Below are 20,257 nucleotides of genomic sequence, written 5' to 3'. Positions count from 1 at the left end.
TAAAATCGTTGAAATATAGTTTGTATACAGATTATATAGTAGTTTGTATGGGAACAATAAAGTTCTCAAGTTTGAATTTCTTTGCTTTTTTTCAGTAACGCATTCTTGCCCTCTTCCTCTCCCCACACCCTCCTCCCCCTCAGTTTCCTCTAGGACATTTGAAACCATATATGTAATGCCTCCCAGGGCTGAGATTTTGCTCAAGTACCTGAAAGATAACAGATGCTGCTGTGCTCTTCATAGCAGAGAATACTGCTATACCAGCCAAAACACTTCACTGGAACATAACCTCAACAGCAAAATCATTGTGGTGACTGGTAAAGGGAAATTGTACTGTAGTAAAGTCGATGGCTTTTCCCATCTGCCAGGTTCCATCAGCAAGTCCTGGCAGCAGTCCTTCCACAATGGCCCAAATGTTTTTCTATTGAGAAATCACCTTACATTTAGTAAGTAAAATTTGTTCAAAAAGACTGTACTGGGGAGTGAATAAATCTGATGTATGTCTGCTTTTAAACTAAGGTTTCCCCCAGTTCATAGAACCTACCTAATATTATTCTGATGGCAGTTTTTTTTAACTTTAAAGATTGTATATATTATTTATAATTATAAAAACTTATAATCCTCCTGTCCTTTAATCCATACTTTTAAATTTATTTTTTATGGAATGTCATCATTCTCTATATAGTTTTGTGTCCTGATTTTTCATCTATTAAGATAATATTCATATTCACTTAATATTATGTTATATAGTGTATATATTTATGTTGTATTATATTTCATTAATATTCTTCAAAAGTACCTTCCTGATGCTGGCATAATATGGCCATGCCATAATTTATTTAAATATTTTTAAAGGGGTGCTTTTGGGATGATACTTCTGTAGAAGACATTAATCGTTTTTATTATCATAAATAATATTCAGTGTTATTTTTGACTGAATGGGAATTAAACACTTTTATTTCTCTGAAAGGATAAATCTTTTGGTAGAAATGTTTATATACAGGAGATAACTGGGTGTCTGCCTAGATCGGCTCTTCCTGTTCTAATTTGTCTTGTTAAAAGTTTAGTGTTTATGGTACACATTTTAATCCTGACTTGGTCTTTCTGGTGACCAGCCCCCACCCTGGAGCTATCTAGGGGCCCCCAGCCACCAGTCATCTCGTGAACAAACAAAAGATATTCTTATCAATTCGGAGATTCCAACAGTCTTAGAAGCTTGTGTGAGGAACTAGGATCTAAGACCAAATATTTTAACCAGTGATGCTCCACTCACCCCTATCACTCAGGAAATCCCAAGGGTTTTAGAAGCTCTGTGCCAGGTACCAGGACAAAGACCAAATATATGTTTCTTTTTATATCATAGTATCATAATGTATAAACAGCAGGGACGATCGTTTTGGAGCATTTAAACACACTGGAGAAGGGTGGAGGGGAGTTGTAAGCAGGCTGCTTGTGAGAGGCTACTTACAAGGAATTGCAGAGGCAGAAGTTGTGGTCCGCCCTTTAGTACCCAGCTGTCACATACAGGAATCAAATATTCTTGGTTTAACTCTTATTTCTTCTTGAGCACTATTCTTGGGTTCTGTATGCATATCTATTTCCACTATCTTTCCCAACGTGCTTTTATTTTTGCCAGAACTAGTCAGAGTCAGAGGCACAGTTCGGTTTCCCAGGTATAAGTCAGAAAGAGTATTTTTAATATGACTAAAAAGCAACAGTTTTAGTACATTGTGTGTATGATCCAGGAGCTTGGTGTTTGGTCTGTAGGCAAGTTCTTTTATAAAATAAAACAACTTACTGTTTTTTAGTGGTATGACTGAAACATTTCAAAGAAGCTATTGGAACTGGGCTGGTATGTCAGCAGCATTTTCAATAGGTCACTTCAGTATATTTATCCAAGATAGTATCTGTTTTGCTCCAGGGCTTGTTAGGAGACTGGCCATCCTTCATAGGAGGCCGCTGGACAAAGTTCCTGAGCACAAGATGTCCGGCGCTGTGTTATGACCTGCTTCTTTGAATTTAGTAGAGCTATGTGAATTGCTGTGTGTTTAAGCTCAGGCTTTTCTTGATGAACTTTACCTGCTACAGAGTAATGGAATGTTTTTGTAAATGTAACAGTTTAGAAGTCTAGATTTCCGCCATGAAGTAAGAGACTCACTAAGAAAAAAGAAAATTAAGTGCTATTGGCATAGAATTTTTGTTTTTTAACTATGGTTGGCAAATCCCTTAATGAAAGAACCAAGAGGAGAGGAGGCCTTCCTGCAGTGTTGACTTGTTTTCTTTCTGCTTAAGCATCGCACGTTGATTGAGGAAAGCAGTTGATGGAATTCTGGTCTGGCTGTGAGACCAGTCTACACCAGTTTTATTGGGGCTGTGTTGTTCACCAGTGACTCTGTGATACAAGTGCTTTTGGATAAAAATGCGCAAATGTATATATATTCAGTGATTCTCAGTGTTTTTGGTGTCAGGACACCTTAGGCTTTTAAACATTTTGAGGACCTCAAAGAAGGTTTGTTTGGTCTCATCTTGTCCCTTCCCTTCTGTTTTCTCTTCCCCTTTCTCTTTCCCTTCTCTTCCTTTCCTATGGGATTACCTTATCAATACTTATTTGCTGGAAGTTAAAACAGAGAAAATTTGAAATGTATTAATTCATTTATTAGTAGCAATTTATTTTTTAGTAGCAATAATAAATACATATGCAGTTACATTTATTTTCATAAAAAAATAACTATTTCCCCAAACCATAAAAAAAAAGAGCGGCATTACTTTACATTTTTGCAAAGATCTTTAATACTGGATTTAATAAAAATAGTTGGATTTTCCTATATGCTTCTGCATTCAATGCGTTGCATGATGTTCTTATTGAAGTATATGAATAAAGTCCGGCTTCACACAGATATGTGGTCGGAAGGGATGCAGTATTTTAATAGCCTTTTCAAATAATTATGGATATTCTTCTTTGATACTACACCAAAATTTGATAAATAGTAGTTTTTTAAAGATTAGTTGCAATGTGGAATCTGAATTCACATCAGTGAACCTTTTGACTCTATTAAATGAAAGATTCATTGGTGTATCTTGCACTTTGAGTGGTTCTTTTACGCATGCATGATTTTATAACATCATGCATTGGTAAACAAATGTCTGAGTTATACAGGTCTCTTTATATAATATTTGAAAATTACATTTTATATTTTCACCATCAATCCCATCAGAAATAGCTGTAAGTATTGGGAAACTATCAAGCTCACAATAGTGGATATAAGTTTTCCAAGATTCTCATTTGAACTCATAAGATTGAATATTTGTCAACAACTTTTCTCCATAGTTTCTTAATTAAAATGACAGGCTTTCTTTGTCCATTTTCATCAAAATTGATCCCCAACACACAAGTTTGAATAGTTTGTCTATTAATCATTTTTTCAAGTACAAATGATGCTTCATGGAAAAGACAGCATATTCAACTTATGATTCAACCCCCAGACAACTATTGAACTTGAATGTACCGCAGAAGTACTTTAGGCATACATCCTATTTTATCACAAATTTAATAAAATTCACACTTTCTTTTGGCTTCATCAGAGCAAAACTCCTCCCCCCCTTCCACACACACTAAATACGAGGTAGTCAAGAATAATGACTGCATTGGTGCCATTGCCTTGATTCAAGTTCAGACAGTTTCAGACACCAACAGTTTTATCCTCCATTGCTCTTGTATCACCGTTTCAAATGTCAACAGGATAACATAGGCAAATAATACCTTCAGGTTATTATGCAAGTATTTTTGACCATGTCAGAAATTGTGTGTGTGTGTCTCCTGGAATCCATAGACCTAACTTTGAGAACTGCTATTATGCTATTAGCTTTGCTTTTGTTCTTGTTGAGAATACAGTTGGGAAAGAAGGGACTTCTATGCTGGTAATGCTTTCACAGATATCCCAGACTTTAATGCACTACACCAAGGGATCTTTCCTTTGTTCCATTCTCTCCATTCTACAGCAAACTGGCATTCAGGATGAGACTCAGAGCTCTGAACAATCCTCTGATTGTGATGTTAAAAAAAAAGAGATATAGTAATAAAAACATTGGTGTTCATTGAATGCCTACAGTGTCCATGTCTTCATATGTTTACTAATATCTGCCTTTGCCCTCTTTTATGAAGATGTTGTAAGAACTAATTTGATATTTTAAAAATCGAAAAATCTATAAAACAGTATGGTCTATTTTCATTGCACAACAGGTTACAAAATACATATATTTTGTAAGCTAATTATATACCAATGAGATTATAGTGAAACAGTTAGAGGTTTATTAGTCAACTGTAGTTGAAGAAAGGGAAAAAAGAGAGGAAATTCCTAGGCAGAGTGATGTTAGAGAATCAAAACATTTAAAAGCAACAATGGAGAAACGTTTTCCCTCTGCTGTAAATTGGAAGCTAGAGAGAGTATTTTTTTAAAAAAGTTGGCAGATAAAGGCACACTAAAAGGAACAGGAACAGGAATAGAGGTACGTGTTTAGAGGCTGAAAGGGAGACTTTTCCCTTGGAATTGTGTGATGATGAGAGTACTTAGATATCCTGAGGAGACTTTTCCCCTCAGAACATTCTTGGTTCCCTAAGGGATTGAGACTTGTAGTTATGTGAATATTGTAGTCTGAGAAAGGCAATATCCAGGGTTAGTCTATGCTTGTACAATACCATGGTTCAAAGGGAAGCAAGAGTTCTAGGAGGTAGAGGAGGGATGAATAATGTGATGAGGAAATGTCAGGGAGACAAAATGTTTACCTTCAAGAATGTGCCAATAGTTTTTACTTTTAAAGCTAAATTGAAATCTGAACAGTCACCATCATATACTTACGATTAAATGCAGTCTATTTTCCCCCTAATAAAATATTGCAGTATTGAACTGACAAACAGATCAAATGAAATTAGACAATTGGATGGATTTTATGTAATAATATATACATTTATATATTCCTCTAGAATTTATGAAGAACTTTAGCACTTTAGAGTTTAAAAAGAAGTTTTATATTTACTATATCATTTTAATCTTAAAAAGAAGAAAACAACAACCCTGAAGTAAGTGAGGAAGGGATTCTCATTCTCATTCTGTCTTACCCAAAGCCAGATTCAGTGCTTCTGAATCGAAGGGTTTGAATTTAAAGCCAGGTCCCTGGACTGACGGTTCCCTGGACTTGGTGCTGCGTGGCGCTGCTCCCATGCTAGTTCTGATTTATGGGATTACATAGTTACGGTGTTCAGTGCATGCCCTGTCCCGGAGAGCATCCAAACAGAAGACAAATGCTTTTTGCACCAGAGTAGACATCACCTTTGGGGAAGGACAGCCATAGACCAGGGTCCTCTACCAGGTCGTTGCTGGGAGGGTCGGAGGACAAGCTCAGGTTGCATAGGCTACCTTACGTCAAGTCTTGCCATAGCCCTTGCCCATACCTCCTGCTCCCCGGCTCCATTAGCAGGAATTGTCCTTTCCCTCTACTTGTTTTTCATTGTTGCTAGGCTTGTAGGAATTAAATAGTGTTCCTCCATCGCTCCATAAAAATTACATTAACTTATGACCAGCTAAAGGGATAAGGACATCAGCTATCTTGATGTTGTGTTTCAATCTTTTATAGTAATGCAAGTGATACGACCAATTTATTTTGTACTAGTAAGTAGCAATAGTTACGCAAAACCAAGGATTTCTTTTCGTTTAGATCCCATTTTTAGTATATATGTGGGAGATATTAGCCTCTGATTTAAGGACTTAATGGTATTTGAAGTTCCTGGCTAACTTTTCACTCCCACCTTTCATTTGTCAAATCTTAGTCTTTACAGTAAGTATTCTGTAGTTTACTGTTGGGAAATTGAAGTGGAACCAGTTTATGTTTAGAGGCAGATTACTTCTGGGGGTACAATTGCAAATACGTAATTGGGGGTGCCAAAAAATGTATACACATGACTGGTATACATTTTTTGGCACCCTCTATATAGACAAAGGTTCTTACCTTTTGCTTTGTTTTCAAATACTGCCTCTGGCCGAGTACTAAACATTTTCCATTGTAAGTAATGTAATAATAATAATACCACAGCCAACATGGAAGTAGGTATGTTCCCTTTCACTTCAGTTGGCATCTGATGTCTTTTGAATTATTTTCAGCCTCATTCATCCCTTCCACTTTTTTTTTTTTTTTAATCTGAATAAATCTGTTTTGACTTTTTCTAAAACAGGTAAGTCAGCAGTTCAGGGGCTGGAGCCCACTGCTTCACAGAAACACCCATGCTGGGGAGTTGAGCACACGGCTTTATTCCTAAGTCTGTGACAGCTACTAGTGAGGCATTTTAGAATGTGCCACAGCTCTAGACATTAAGTACTAGATGTAGCTATGGTTGCTGCCACCTGCCCTGATACATGGTCGTCTGATATTGGCATGAGGAATTTTATCTCTTAACTTTTATGTCTTTCTGTATTTGTCTCCCTTCTATAAAATTTCATAAAATGATATTTTTGTGGAATAGATTTCTGCCCCTTTTATGTTAACAAATATACATGCTTAAAGAAATTGAACCCTCTGGAGGTATCATATTGAACAAATAAAAAAGATTTGATATAGAGGTAGTCTTTTACTTCCATGTAATGGCAGTGTATTATTTGGCACATGATATGTGCTATGTAAATGTTATTTGTCATGAATTCTTGAGCCCAAAAGTTAATTAAATGAAGTCCCATTAATAAATTTTATTGAATTGTTTCCAGGTGAGGAAACTGAAAATATTGGTAAGGCAGTTACTGGGCTAGCAGATTCTCTGCTAACTGGAAGGAAGGTAATCTCATACCTATAGCCTGTTTTACCACAGGAGGTGTTATGGTAGCAGGAGAAACAGGGAAGTAGTGAAGTGGAGAGGAGCGAACAATGTAGTTACTCCTGGCAGGGATCCAGGAAAGGTGTCAAAAGAAGGGTGGTTGTCTGGCCATCAGATCTGATCTAGTCCTTGAAGATGAAGAGGATGAAAAGAAAACTCCTTTTGTTGCACTTCTCTCAGAATGCCTTGGAAGGATAAAATGGGTTTCCTGTCTCCCATTAATATCAGACACTTTGGAATGTTTGCTTATTTTGTAACCAGGGTTGTTTTTCCCTGGGTCCCATGCTCACTGTTTTCATGCCCTGTCTCTTCAGAATTGCCTGAGGTTCCATTGATTGAGGAGGAAGTGGAAGAAACAGAGTCTTGGGCAAAGCCTCTGGTCCACCTTTGGCAGACGAAGTCCCCAAACTTTGCAGCTGAGCAAGAGTATAATACAGCCATGGCCAGAATGGAACCTCACTGTGCCATCTGTGCGCTCCTCATGCCATACTACAAGGTAATGAGGGGGTGGCGGGTCATTGACAAGGTTTCCTTTCACTGCTGCACTTGCTCTGTGGCTGTAAAAACACAGGGGAATCATTGCAAGGTAAATATTCACATGAAAAGGAAGACATTAATACTTATGTAGCCGATGGCCATAATAGGGCAGCAAACAGAATTTCTAAGTGCTCCTTGAGAGACATTTCTCTGACAGTGCTTTATCATTTTTGAATAAATGATTGGTTTATTTGTTGACCTTTATTTCAGTCAAGGGACAATTCCAACCTTTCTACCCCTTTTTCCAAGACACACAGAATTTAAAGCTTAACAATAGTAGAAGCTTGCAAGAGAAAACTTAGGCCAAGACTCTGCTTTATGTTTGAAAATGTGACTCTCAATAATACAAATGTCAGCTCTAGTACCACACTGAACATGTCTCCCTTTTTCTTCCCACATGGAACATGCAAGAGACACAGCAGAATTCGATTCACACGCAATTGTGTAGTTCACCCTCATCAGTCAGCTGTGCCCCATGTGGTTTTCAGTATCATTCCATATCTGTTATACTGGTAGCGTTTTAGCTCACCAAGGGCCACATTCTCCAGCTCTCTCACACACAATGATCTTTTCTAAGATACAATAATGTGTATTGATGTGGCATTGTGTTCTGGGTTATAGTCTCACTAATCGAATGAGAAATATTTTATTCAAGAGCACATCTTTCTTAGAGTTCCATGAAAAGTAAATGCTTTTCTGTTCTGATGTTTCAGAGCATGAAAATGTTTAATATGCCACAGTTTTAGACCTTTGTAAATAGAGGAAGTAGTTTATTTACTTGTCTTTGAATGTGGCCCTGGTGAATGAGAAACATTACTTTTGCTTTCTTTTTAATCATTAAATGTCTGTGTTTTCTTGGAAAAACTTTTTATTTTTTATTTCCATATCTGGCTGTGTATTTTCCCAATAATTTTAAAAAAGTCCCACCAAAATTGTAAGATTTAAGGAAATTTAATATAAGATCTCTGGAGATAATAGGATATCTATTAGAGTTTCAAATAAGCAGAAAACATTTTTTGTACATTTTGGTGAGAAGTGACAATTTTGTTTTGCACATTTTATTTTTTATTTAGTGACATTTACCAGCTCTTTCTGTCTTGATTTTTTGAAACTTTGTGATGAGGCAAAAGCCTTCCAAAATTCCCTAAATATTGTTGTGCAGCTTAAAACTGAGGTCTTTAAAACACTCCTTCCAGTGTATCCAGGTAAGAGTCTTCAGTAAATGACACCAGGTCTGTTAACCTAGTGCAAATAAAGAAGCAAAAAAAAAAAAAAAAAAAAAAAATTCATCAGAGAAATCGATTCTTTCCATGAACTATTTATGTAAGAAATTAGTAGCTCATCACTTTCTCATACAAGCAAATGTGCAGAGTATCCTCTTATTCCTACAGCTTAGCACCAGCATGGGAGCCTGAGGAGCATTGATAAAAAGCAAATAGTTGGGTCAGGGAGAACAAGAAGAGGAACAGAAGCTGGAAGTTAGTGGATGAAACAGCTCTTAGTAGATTTGAGTGACTAGAACAAATGATGAGTTCTTTTCTGTGTTTTTTACTCATGTGGCAATATTCTGTTTTTCAGCCAGATAGCAGCAATGAAGAAAATGATTCTAGATGGGAGACAAAATTAGATGAAGTGGTTCCTTCGGGAGGAAAGACTAAGCCCCTCATTCCAGAGATGTGTTTTATTTATAGCGAAGAAAATATAGAATATTCTCCACCTAATGCCTTCCTGGAAGAGGATGGAACAAGTCTTCTCATCTCTTGTGCAAAGTGCTGCGTACGGGTTCATGCAAGTAAATGAATCTCTCATTCATCAATGCTGGCTTTTCAGTGATTAGTCTATTTCTCACCTCTTTGTAACCTACCAAATCTATTGTATTGAACTCTTGGCATTCTTAATGGTTAGGTCATTCATTCCCTCATTTTTTCTAATGAAAGTATGAGTAGGTATAATCATCCCCTTTTCTCCAGTTTTATGCAATAGCAGTAGAGAGCACATCTAGTTTGTTTGTTTGTTTGGCTTTCAGACACTGAGTCATCAAGTTTCACTTGCTTGAATTTTACTTATTTTAAGATATAGTTTCTAAAAACTTAATTTTAATCTCTGATGTTGATTTTGACTGTTTTCCTTTGTGACTTCCTAAAGCGAAATGAGTATTGTTTTGGTGATTTTTGGGAGTTGTTGAATTTAATTATTGAGCTAAATTTTTATTCTTTGTAAGGGTAGGGTTCCTGTTGCCTTTCAGGGGATAACAGTCATTCCAGTTGTTTCAGCCAGGACTGAGGTGGTTAGTCTCCATACCTGTCTGTTTGGTATTTTTACATAATTGGATAAGTGATAGATGCATTTTTTTTTAATTGGCCTGCCTTGTAAATCTCTAAAATGATTTTGTATAAAAGATCTATTATATAGTGTAACTCTGTTTGAAAGCATTTTAATATTCCAGATCTTACCAAATCACATTTTCTGTTAACATACTTATGTAGGGCTTATTTCTGCCAATCTAGTCAGAATGGTTTATAATAATAAGTATTACCTTCTGTATTTATGCCAGAGTAACACCAGTCTTACATTAGGGCTGGAATAACCTCACTCTCTGTTATTTATTTATTAATTGGATACTATTCAACTTCCCCAAGGGATTTGAACATAATCTGCTTGAAATATAATTATAGCAACCTTCTTATTGTATTTATGTCAATTTGTATCGCATACACATATATATGTATATGTATATAAGAGGCAAAGCACCATTTCACAGAAAAATTGGGATTTTAATCTTGACTCTTGAATGCACTAGCCATGCAATTTAACCATAATATTTCATAAACATGTGCTTGAACTAAACATTTTGCGGTCTTGCTTAATTATGATAGGCTTTTCTTTGGGTAATTACATTTCTGTTATTTTCTTTTCCCATCTCAAGTGTTACAGAAATTTGATACTAAAAATTACTCATTTAAATCTTTCCAAACCCTTTATTTCAAGAAGTCAGAGTAACACACGTTTGTTGGTATCATGTGATTGCTACATGTATTTGCATCATCAGCTCTCTTCTTACATAGTTATTTTGAGTCAAGTATGTACTGAATAGACAAGTAGAATTGAAGACATCCTTTATCACTGACCATGAATTGTGCTTCCTTTGTCTCGATCACTGAAATTAAAGATAGCGAAATATAATTTTTGAAATGTAATTTTAAATTACGTTAATTAAAAAAATATGTCAAAGTTTATTGTTTTATTTTAAAACTTCCCCAAATTTTGCTCATGGATTGCAACTTATTTTGAAATATGTTTTGGCATGAATAAAGTAGTAGACCTGCGGTTCATAAATTTTATTGCCCATTTAAGAATTATCCTCAGTATTCTCTATCATGACTATTGCAAGCATTAGTTACTATTAAGACCCATACTCTCATGTTTCCTGGGACTGATACTCTATTAGCTATGAGGTGTGAGAACCAAATGTATCTTTGAGACCGCTTTGCTTATGTTTTGTTCAAAGAATCAAAAATTATAGGGCAAACAGTTGTTTTGATTTATTCCGTGCTAAGATGTGTAATATTGTCACAGTGTCTAAGACCTAACTCATGAATTCGTACCATTGTTTTACAGGTTGTTATGGTGTCCCTTCTCAGGAGATCTCTGATGGATGGTTATGTGCCCGGTGCAAAAGAAATGCATGGACAGCAGTAAGTGGGTTATTTTAGTATCTGTTAACCCCTCTTCTCACTCCTTCCACTGTGGGCACATTTAAATCTAATGGTAAAATAAGATTGTATGCGTGCTTTTGTGTGCAATTTCATACTTACCCGTATTTCTAGTCTTCTCTTTCTAAATCACCCTACATGTAACTCTATATTCATTTTGGAAATATTAAATACATTTTGAGGTGTCACTCCTCATCTTAGGAACCTACAGAGAATGCCAATTTATCAGAGCGGGTCCAAAATACTGCGAATCTCCAAATATTTGCAATTCTTGAAAATAAGTATTCGAAGTAATAGTCAAAATGGGGATCTTCACTGACCCCTGAGGGAACCATGCTCATACATCACTCTTCAGCTAGCATGAGGCCTTTACTCATTTATTCATTCATACGTTCATACTTCAATAAATTCTAGAATGTCGATTCTGTGCCAGGCATTGCTGTGACCTTGAGGCAGAACCTTCGACAACAAACGATCTCCCACTTGAGGGACACAGATTCCTCTTAATCTAAATTATTTTTCCTGGAGACCCTGTTGAAACTTCAGCTTATATCCAAGCATTGACTCTCATTTCATTAACCCACCTTAATCCACAGATTTTTTTCGTAAAAAATTCTCTTTTCAAGAGATAACAGACAGACATTCTTGAAAGTGGGAACCTGTCAGATCTCAACACTGTATCCCTCACTCTTGATCTCAGAGTATATGCTCAGGCTGATGATTTTGATTGTGTAATAGTAGCAATTGTTTTATTCTTCAGTGATTGCTAATGACAATGATTTAAATTTCCTTGCAACCAAAGTTAAAAACTTGAAGGACAGTCTAAGGAAAATGCCTTGCATGCTGAAAATGTGTGTCATGACTATGTATGTTTAGCTCTCAGTGTTGAAATGGACATATGCTGACTGTAAATTAAAGGCACCCGTGGCGATGTCCTTCTGAGTGTTTCTCTGCGGTCATTGACTTCGGCTAGTGAGGGGAAAATGGGTGAAAATGTGGACATTCTTTATAGTTCAAGTAATCTGATCTATTTGATTGTGGAGGTTATATCGCCAATTTAAGAAGTCTTTTCATTGGTGAGCCCAGAACACATTTTGGTATTTCCCTTGGTGTGATCATTATGTTAACAAAACTTATGTAAATGTGGAACATCTATAAATCAGCCAGGAAGTCCTGCTATAATAAATATGTTCAACTCTCGTTTACCACGTAGGTCCTATTTCCTCTGTAGGAGCCGAAGTAAAGCTTTGCAGAATCAGTTTGAACAGTGATGTCCTCCCATTCACCCTGAGGTATAGGTTTAGAGATTAGAGACATGCTAATCCACTTCACCAAGGTGTGAAGAGTTCTCTGTTCCATCCACAGTTACTGCCTGGCTCCTGTGCTCACACACATGACCAGTCCTGTTGTTTACCCAAGGTACCACTCTCCTTTGCATGGCAGAGCCAGGGCCAGGCCTAGGCCCCCCACCCTGATTCCCAGGCTGCTTCTGATCGATGATGCTGTTTTCCTTCAGCATGTTTTAAGAAGGAAATGCTTAGATTAATCACACTCTGGAATTGATATAATGCTTCATATCAATTAATCTTTCTATTAATCTGAACTCCTTGCCCCCTCAGAATATACAGTAAGCCTTTTGTATTTTAATATTGATACCATGTGAATCTCTTTCAATTTGCAATAGAAATGGAACAATTAAATAAAACCTCACAATGATTTTTTTTTTAGACCCACACGATTTCTTATTTCTAAGTGGAAATAATTCAGATTCACAGTGACCAATTGTTTTTTTCAATTTATCCATTTTGGGTGCACTTTGCCTATGAAGCTCTATTCCTAAACTTTTCTCCTGAGAAATAGTTGAATTGCAGTTTGCGCATTGTTGAGAACTAACTGATAATACTGACATTTTAGCTTTAACACCCTTGTTTAGTGTGGCAGTGAGTGTTGCAATATTAATTTTTACTAAACACTTAAGTATGATTCTTTGGATTTTGTGGCTGGAATGGTTGCATTTTAAAAATATCCTTAGACCTGACTTCTTCAAGAATCAATCTCACATTGTGAGTTTTAGGTTCCAAAGGAGCCCTAAACCTCCTTTTAAATGGAGGCTGTAAAGGAGGTAATGGAGACGTGACAGTCCCAGGAGGTCAGGTGATACGTCATTGATGCTTGCACTTCTCTAACTCTAATTCCTAATTATTTCTTGGGATTTTCTTTTTCCAACATACCCTGTTAAGGTAAGACTTGCTCATCATGAAGGCAAACTGCTCCAGTAACATATTTTGTTTCGGATATACATTTACACAACAAATGTGGTCTAGTTAATTCTGTTCCCTTTTGTGATGAGTGCTTTGAAAGTCTTGAGGGTGAGAAGAGGGTAGCTGAAAATATCTTGTGGTCATTCTCATGAGGTATTTGTGGGGATTGTATATGGTGGTTCTTTTTTTATAGATTCTTTTTAAAAAGAATATCCGTTGATGGATCAATAGATAAAGAAAATGTGGTAGATATATACAATGCGATATTATATTCAGCCATAAAAAAAGAAGGAAATCCTGCTATTTGCAACAACATGGATGAACCTTGGGGACATTATGCTAAGTGAAATAAGTCAGGCAAAGACAAATACTTATGCTCTCACTTATATGTGGAATCTTAAAAAAAAGAAAAGAAAAGCCAAACACATAGAAACAGAGGATAGATTGGTGATTGCCAGAGGTGGAGCGAGTGAGGAAGATGGGTAAATGTGGTCAGAGGGTTCAAGCTGCCAGTTACAAGATGAGTATGTTCTGGGGATCTAATGTATAGCATGGTGACTATAGTTAGCAACAGTGTATTGTATATTTGAAAGTTGCTAAGAGAGTAGATATTTAAAGTACTCATGACACACACACAAAAGTAACTGAAGTGATGGATGTGTTAACTAACCTTCTTTTGGTAATCATTTTTCAATATATACATATATCAAATCATAACGTTGTATGCCTTAAACTTACACAATGTTATATGTCAACTGTATTTCAGTAAAGCTGGAAAACAAGGAGACTATACTGGTAACTATCTCATAGAGTTAAGCATCAGTAATTTAAATTTTGGAAGAAACAAAGGCAATCCCGGACAATAAATAAGTAAATTCATACATTAGAAGGTGGTTACGTTTGTCAGCATCATCCTGGGCAAGGTGGCTGAGGATTTATACAAGGCTAGCATCCATGTTCACAGAGCAGCTGACTTTTTATTTACTAATCCTAGAGTGCATACTCTGGACACGACTGCTCTGCTAGTCTTCAAGTAACTGGAGGCGAGAACTTGGTCTCACTTAGGTCTGCGACAGCCTCACACCTGGTGTAGTGTTGGATCATTTCTGAACCGGTAGAGCATAAAGAAGGCTGTGAGATGGGCAGGAACTTTATCTGTGACCTTTAGATGCTTTCACCATTTCCAAAGTTTCAGGTTCCTGCTCACTGTTTCATTTTGCTACCATGTCTTTACTTTATTCATTCATAGCAATTAAAATATGGGTAAGAAGCAAGTTGTATTGCAACTTCATGTGTTGGAGGAAGAGATTTGTTACAATTTTTCTTTCTTTTTTTTTAAATTAAAATTTATTGGGGTGACAATCATTAGTAAAATTACATAGGTTTCCAGTGTACAATTCTGTAACACATCACCTGTATATCACATTGTATGTTCACCACCCAGAGTCAGTTCTCCTTCCATCACCATATGTTTCACCCCCTTTACCCTCTTCTAATATCCCTTCTCCCCACTTACCCTCTGGTAGCCACTAAACTATTGTCTGTGTCTATGAGTTTTTGTTTCTTTGTTTTGTCTTGTTCCTTTATTGCTTTTTATCCCACATATCAGTGAAGTCATATGGTTCTCTACTGTTTGACTTATTTCGCTTACCATAATATTCTCAAGATCCCTAATTTGGATTCTAGAATCCTAGCTCTATGTCTAAATTGAAATGAAATGAAATGAAACAGTCAGAGAATCCCCCAATACCTGTCTATCTTGAGATACAGGTTGTAGGTCCATCATTCTAACTAAATAGCATGTCTTTGTGTCTATTTGTCCTGTTTCAGTACTGCTTAGATAGACACAGCTATCTGAAAGCTATGTTTGAGTTTATGGTTTATAACCGAGCTTTATTAGATTATTTTATTTTCAGTTCTGTTTGTTTTCATCCTTTTGTGACTAGTTATATAATTTGTTTTAGAGCAATTTTTACTCCTTCATTATAGTACCACTTCAGAGCACATTCAAACGTTACCAAGTTCTGTTTTTAGGTGTAGAATGTCTATACTCTGATTCTTGCATGCATTTCTTAGTATTTTGATTTTTAATGTGAATCAAATCACTTTGACCTTAATTACTGTAGTTTACGTCTAATCTGTTTATTGATTTCCATGGCATAATGACTATAAGTTATTACTAATTAAAAACATAATCCTAATATTTTCACTGTGAAAATACAGAATTTGTATTGCTTTCTTTCAGGTTTTCCCCCACTATTTTCTTTTTTATCCCTACATTGAAAATCTTTGTTTGGGTCTGGGTATTTCTGTGAAATACCTGAACACTACTTTAGGGCTAAAGTTCTATTAGGTTGGTGCAAAAGTAATTGCGGTTTTTGCAATTGTTTTTAAACCTTTTAAACTGCAATTACTTTTGCACAGCCTAATAATTATGAAGGAAGATGTTAGTTAAATGTCTAGTAAGGAATGGTAACCTAAATACTTAATTTTTATTCTAAAAATTAATAACCCGTGTGCTTAATACTATGTAGAGTATTAAGAGGTAGTATGTTAATTTAAAATATAGGAGGATTTTCTATGTCTTCTGAAGAATTTATAATATAGAGTTCAGAAGAGTAAATAAATATAAGCTGATTAAAAGGTTAAACAGGAATATAGGTAAGATTTTCTTTTTTTTAAAATTTAGAGATATTGTAGTTCTTTGCTGGTAGGTTTTTTCCAGGAAATTTGGATCTTTCTTCAGGGACCTTTCAGGGGGTGGGGGCTCTCAGGTTATTTTAGTGCCTTAAATGGGAGTGAGAACTGCATATATAGATTGGTAACATCATACTCGAATTTATGACTTTACAAGTTATGAGTTGCCAATCATAGTTTTTAATTGTTAGTGTGAAAAATTCCGAATAAAGTATCATTTCTGTTACGCTTTACTAGGGGGCTTTTTATTACCTTAAATAATTCTTAGTGGCTGGAACAGAGTATACACAGTAGCTGACATGCCTATAATCTAAACAAAATCTAAATTAGAGGAAAATTTAAAAGCAATGTAATGAGAAGTTTCGACTGGAGATATATATCTAAGTTCTCACTGACCCTAACGTCCCTTGATTCTGTGTGGCTTTGTATTTCCATTTTGCTTTAATTAGTTTTCTTTAGGAATTGGGGACCTTCAGTAGAACTAAATTTAGTTATGTGTTATTTAACCTAGTCAGAGATGATGAATAACAGAAAAGTGTAGCAAATAGAAGTGACACTGGTAATTATTGGTGAGATCAGTGCAGTTTGTATGAGCTAAAGAAAACTTCCACGGTTTTTTTAAAAAACCGAATGACCTCAAGGCCTTACTATAACTTTACATGCTGTTCAGGAACGCATAGAAATAGGCATTATCTTCTAAATTCCTTTTTATTTTAATATATTCCATTCCAGTTAATTCAGGAGAATTTGTTTGAATATTTTCATTCGAAAGTAATATAGTGTAAAAAAGATCTGTAGTATTCTTGGATGAATATTGCCATGCTATGAAAATGTAGATTTTGTAATGAAAAATTTGAAAAAACACTTTATAGGCAAGAATTTTCATTGTATAATTTTCATTTGTGTAATGAAATGTATAAACTAGGTAACTGCACACATTTGTTATCTATTGAAGAACATTTATTATACTTTGTGGAATAATAAAGTTATATATATATATATATATATATATATATATATATATATATATATATATATATATATAAAAACCAATATAACATTCTAGTTTTTTCCCCAAAGTGGTTTAAGAATCAAAGTCCAGGCATGAGATAGGTTTTCACCTTGGCCATACATTTATTCATTGTGCCCTTTATTTTGCTTATTTGTTTGTTTTTAAAAATAGAGTAACAATATAAGCAAGCTATACTTTGATGATCATTTGGAGTTAGCATTTTCTTTCCTCTTAGAGTGGAATATGCAATTGTGATGATTGAAAACAAACATCTTGGTGTCTATTTTTTGCTGCTTGATGGTAAGTAAATGGAATCTATAGATCTGGCAATAGTTGCCATTCATGCCCTCCAAGGCTGCACATAGCTATTTCATTTGACTTCTGAAAGACACTGAAATCTTTTCTTTGCATAAATCACAAAGTTATATTCTAGAAGTACCTGAGGTGGTGGTCTTTACAAAACCCACCCCCAATGTTGCTAAAGCTCGTGGACTAAGTAAGTCATTTGTTGGAACATACTTATCTGAACTCCGTATCTTTGGAGTGCACCTTAGTCTTAACTCTCAATTCTTAAGTCTCGGGTAAATATGATCTTTGTCTTGGGACGCTCATAACTGTTAACGTCCCTGGAAACTATGAAGCCCCAACAACCCCTGTAACTCTCATTTGCTCTGCCTAATGATGGAGGACAGTGGTCTGTTAGGTAGAACCCTTGACTCCTACACTGCATGGAGGCTGGGTTTTAGAGCGGTGCATCTGCTGTGTAGCACCCCTAACCATACTCTGTTGAATCTGAAGATACTGCTTTCTCTCCTCTCTCTAAATTAGGAGTTCTCTAAGTGCGGAGATTGTTAAAGAAAATTTGTGTGGTTGAGGATTATGTGACTTTTACTTCATAACACAATCTTGTATCTCCTCTCCAACTCCCCAAATAAAAACGGTGGTAGTAATAATAGATGTTAGAATTTGCCAATCATTTGGCTCTTGGAGGCCTTCTGTTTTAAAAGAGAGTACAATTTCATTTTTCAACTTTTGACCAACAAATTCTGAGTTATTGATTTACATATAAACTAATACAAGTAGCAGGGTTAGAATTTTCTTAGTTTCCTTAAAAGTTAATGCTGACAAAGACTGAAGAGTTCTTTGTCTTAGAAATCTCATTTTACAGATAATGAACCAGGGGTCTGAGAGAGTAAGTCCTTTGCTTGGGATCACCCCACTGTATTGTCAGAGAGCCCAGATGCGTGGCAATACGCACGCTTCCAAATTCCTAGGCCTAGACTCTTCCCCCCCCCCCTCAGTTATTTATTTTCAGAGTGGGAAGAAGTCCGAATAACTGGCCTAATTCTGAACAACGTTTTTGAATGATTTTTGTTAGTTTACACTGAAAATAAAGCCAGTGCTAATTTTTAGCGGAGTTGGTTATCTATTTATTATGGAATAATTAGCATTATTGGGTGGTTGAGTAGAGCAGTTTCTTTCCCCTTTCATATTTACTCTAGTTTCTACCCAGAGGGCCTTTCCTCGAACTGGATAATCTCCTGAATCCAATTTCCCACCTGACAACAGCATTGACATTTTTCTTTTACGAAGAGCTCTGAAGTGGCTTTGGAGATCAGAGCCATTGATTTTTAGGTCAGATTGGCTTATGGCCTTGAGAGGTCACAGTGGCGCTGCTGCTCCCTGGGATGTGTTTTATGCTGTATTTTGTGGTGTGTTCCATGGGATATTGTCAAGACCTGGTGATGGGAGGCTGTCAGCCTAAAAGGCTGACTTTGATTCTCATACACAGTTAAACTAGTCGGAAAAAAAAGGCTCCGTTCTTGTTAAAGACAGGGTTTTCACAGGTAGGCTGGGGCCATTTGTAGCCAAGCAGCTGCTGACACCATTACTCTTGGCCATTGAGGTGTCCCTGTAAGCCTGTAGCCAGACCACACTCTCCCATATGAGGTCATACATTTGGGTTCAAAATTACCTCCTGCCTCCTGAGGAGGCAGATTATTCTGAACAGTTGCAGGCTTAAACCTTGGCTCACAAAGGCTGGGATGGTAATAATTATTTTACTTTAACCAAACAGAACACCACATTTGAGGATATCAGTTAGCCTGAGGGCATAGCTGTAATGTGGAGGTCTTTCAGTTAGGGAACTGCTTATAGGCTAAATGTGTGCTTATAGTCACACATCATTCTTTTCTGTTCTCTCTTCTCCCTTTTGCTCAAGAAACATCATTCTCTCTGCCCCCCTCCCCTTTGGTAATGGAGAGAAAGAAAGAGAAGTCTACAAAGCTTATTGTAAGTGGAACTATATTCATAAATAGCTTCTTGATTGAGAACGAATGCCTCATTAATCTTAAGTGCTTCAACCAGCGAGCACAAGAAAAGTCAGGAAGAATAATGACTGACATTATGGGGAGCATAACATACTGAACTATACACCAGGATGTACATGCCTGGAGGTCACTGGGCTACAAGGCACAGCTCTTTGCAAAGAGGAAAGAGAGCCCTAGGAAGAGTGGAGTGGGGAAAAAGTGCAGTGCAGGCATTTCTCATGAATGACAAAATTTAGTCCAGTGGGAGGATGAAGAAATCATGTACTTTGCTATTTGTTATCGGAGGTCATGCTGGGAAGAAAGAGTAAACCAGCTGAGTTTTATTTGAAAGCCGAACGTTGTATAATTTTAACGAAGTAAGATGTATGTCCAACTTGAAGTACTTTGCTCAGGATCCTGGAAATACTGTTATGTAAATGCAGTAAGTTTCGTGTAGATTATCTCTGACCAGTCAATTATAGAGGTGCTTCTCCTTGCATCAAGCATGTGCCTGGCTTGCTACCAGACAAATGCTCTACAAACCTCAATAATAAACAAATAATAAACAAATTAATTTATTTGTGTAAGTAATGCCATTAGAAAGATAAATCCAGGAAAAAAATAATTTGAAACAAACACAGAGTATGACTTATTCTTCTATTTACTTCCTTTCCTACGAACGGTGGTATGATATTTAAATAGTTAAAATATAGTAAATACACCTCCCGCACCAAGATGTCCTCATCCTGGGTATACCCAGTGCAATCACAAGGGTTCTTAAATGTGGAAGAGGGAGGCAGAAAAGGAGGTCAGCGTGATATGATGTGAGAAGTACTGGACCTGCTGTTGCTGCTTTGAAGGTGGAGGAA

At 36.3% G+C, this 20,257-nt stretch overlaps 1 protein-coding gene across 7 annotated transcripts in view; it reads left to right on the top strand.

The window, feature by feature from the left end:
- The window catches only part of KDM4C (lysine demethylase 4C), a 347,582-nt gene that overhangs the window by 193,818 nt on the left and 133,507 nt on the right, over nt 1-20,257 (top strand). For 6 of the 7 annotated variants that reach the window (XR_004424679.1, XM_033123278.1, XM_033123280.1 and 3 more), the window contains 3 exons: nt 7,174-7,355; nt 8,975-9,188; nt 11,015-11,091. Coding sequence is in view for 6 of the 7 variants with exons in the window: in XM_033123278.1 (XP_032979169.1) it covers nt 7,174-7,355; nt 8,975-9,188; nt 11,015-11,091 (473 nt within the window). In the remaining variant the exon portion in view is untranslated. Of the gene's footprint in view, nt 1-7,173; nt 7,356-8,974; nt 9,189-11,014; nt 11,092-12,474; nt 12,586-20,257 lie in introns of those variants that run through there. The other variant, XM_033123283.1, reaches the window with a different exon arrangement.

The sequence above is a fragment of the Rhinolophus ferrumequinum genome, chromosome 12 (assembly GCF_004115265.2).
Source record: "Rhinolophus ferrumequinum isolate MPI-CBG mRhiFer1 chromosome 12, mRhiFer1_v1.p, whole genome shotgun sequence".
Lineage (NCBI taxonomy): Eukaryota > Metazoa > Chordata > Mammalia > Chiroptera > Rhinolophidae > Rhinolophus > Rhinolophus ferrumequinum.
This window is presented reverse-complemented; position numbering and strand designations above follow the sequence as displayed.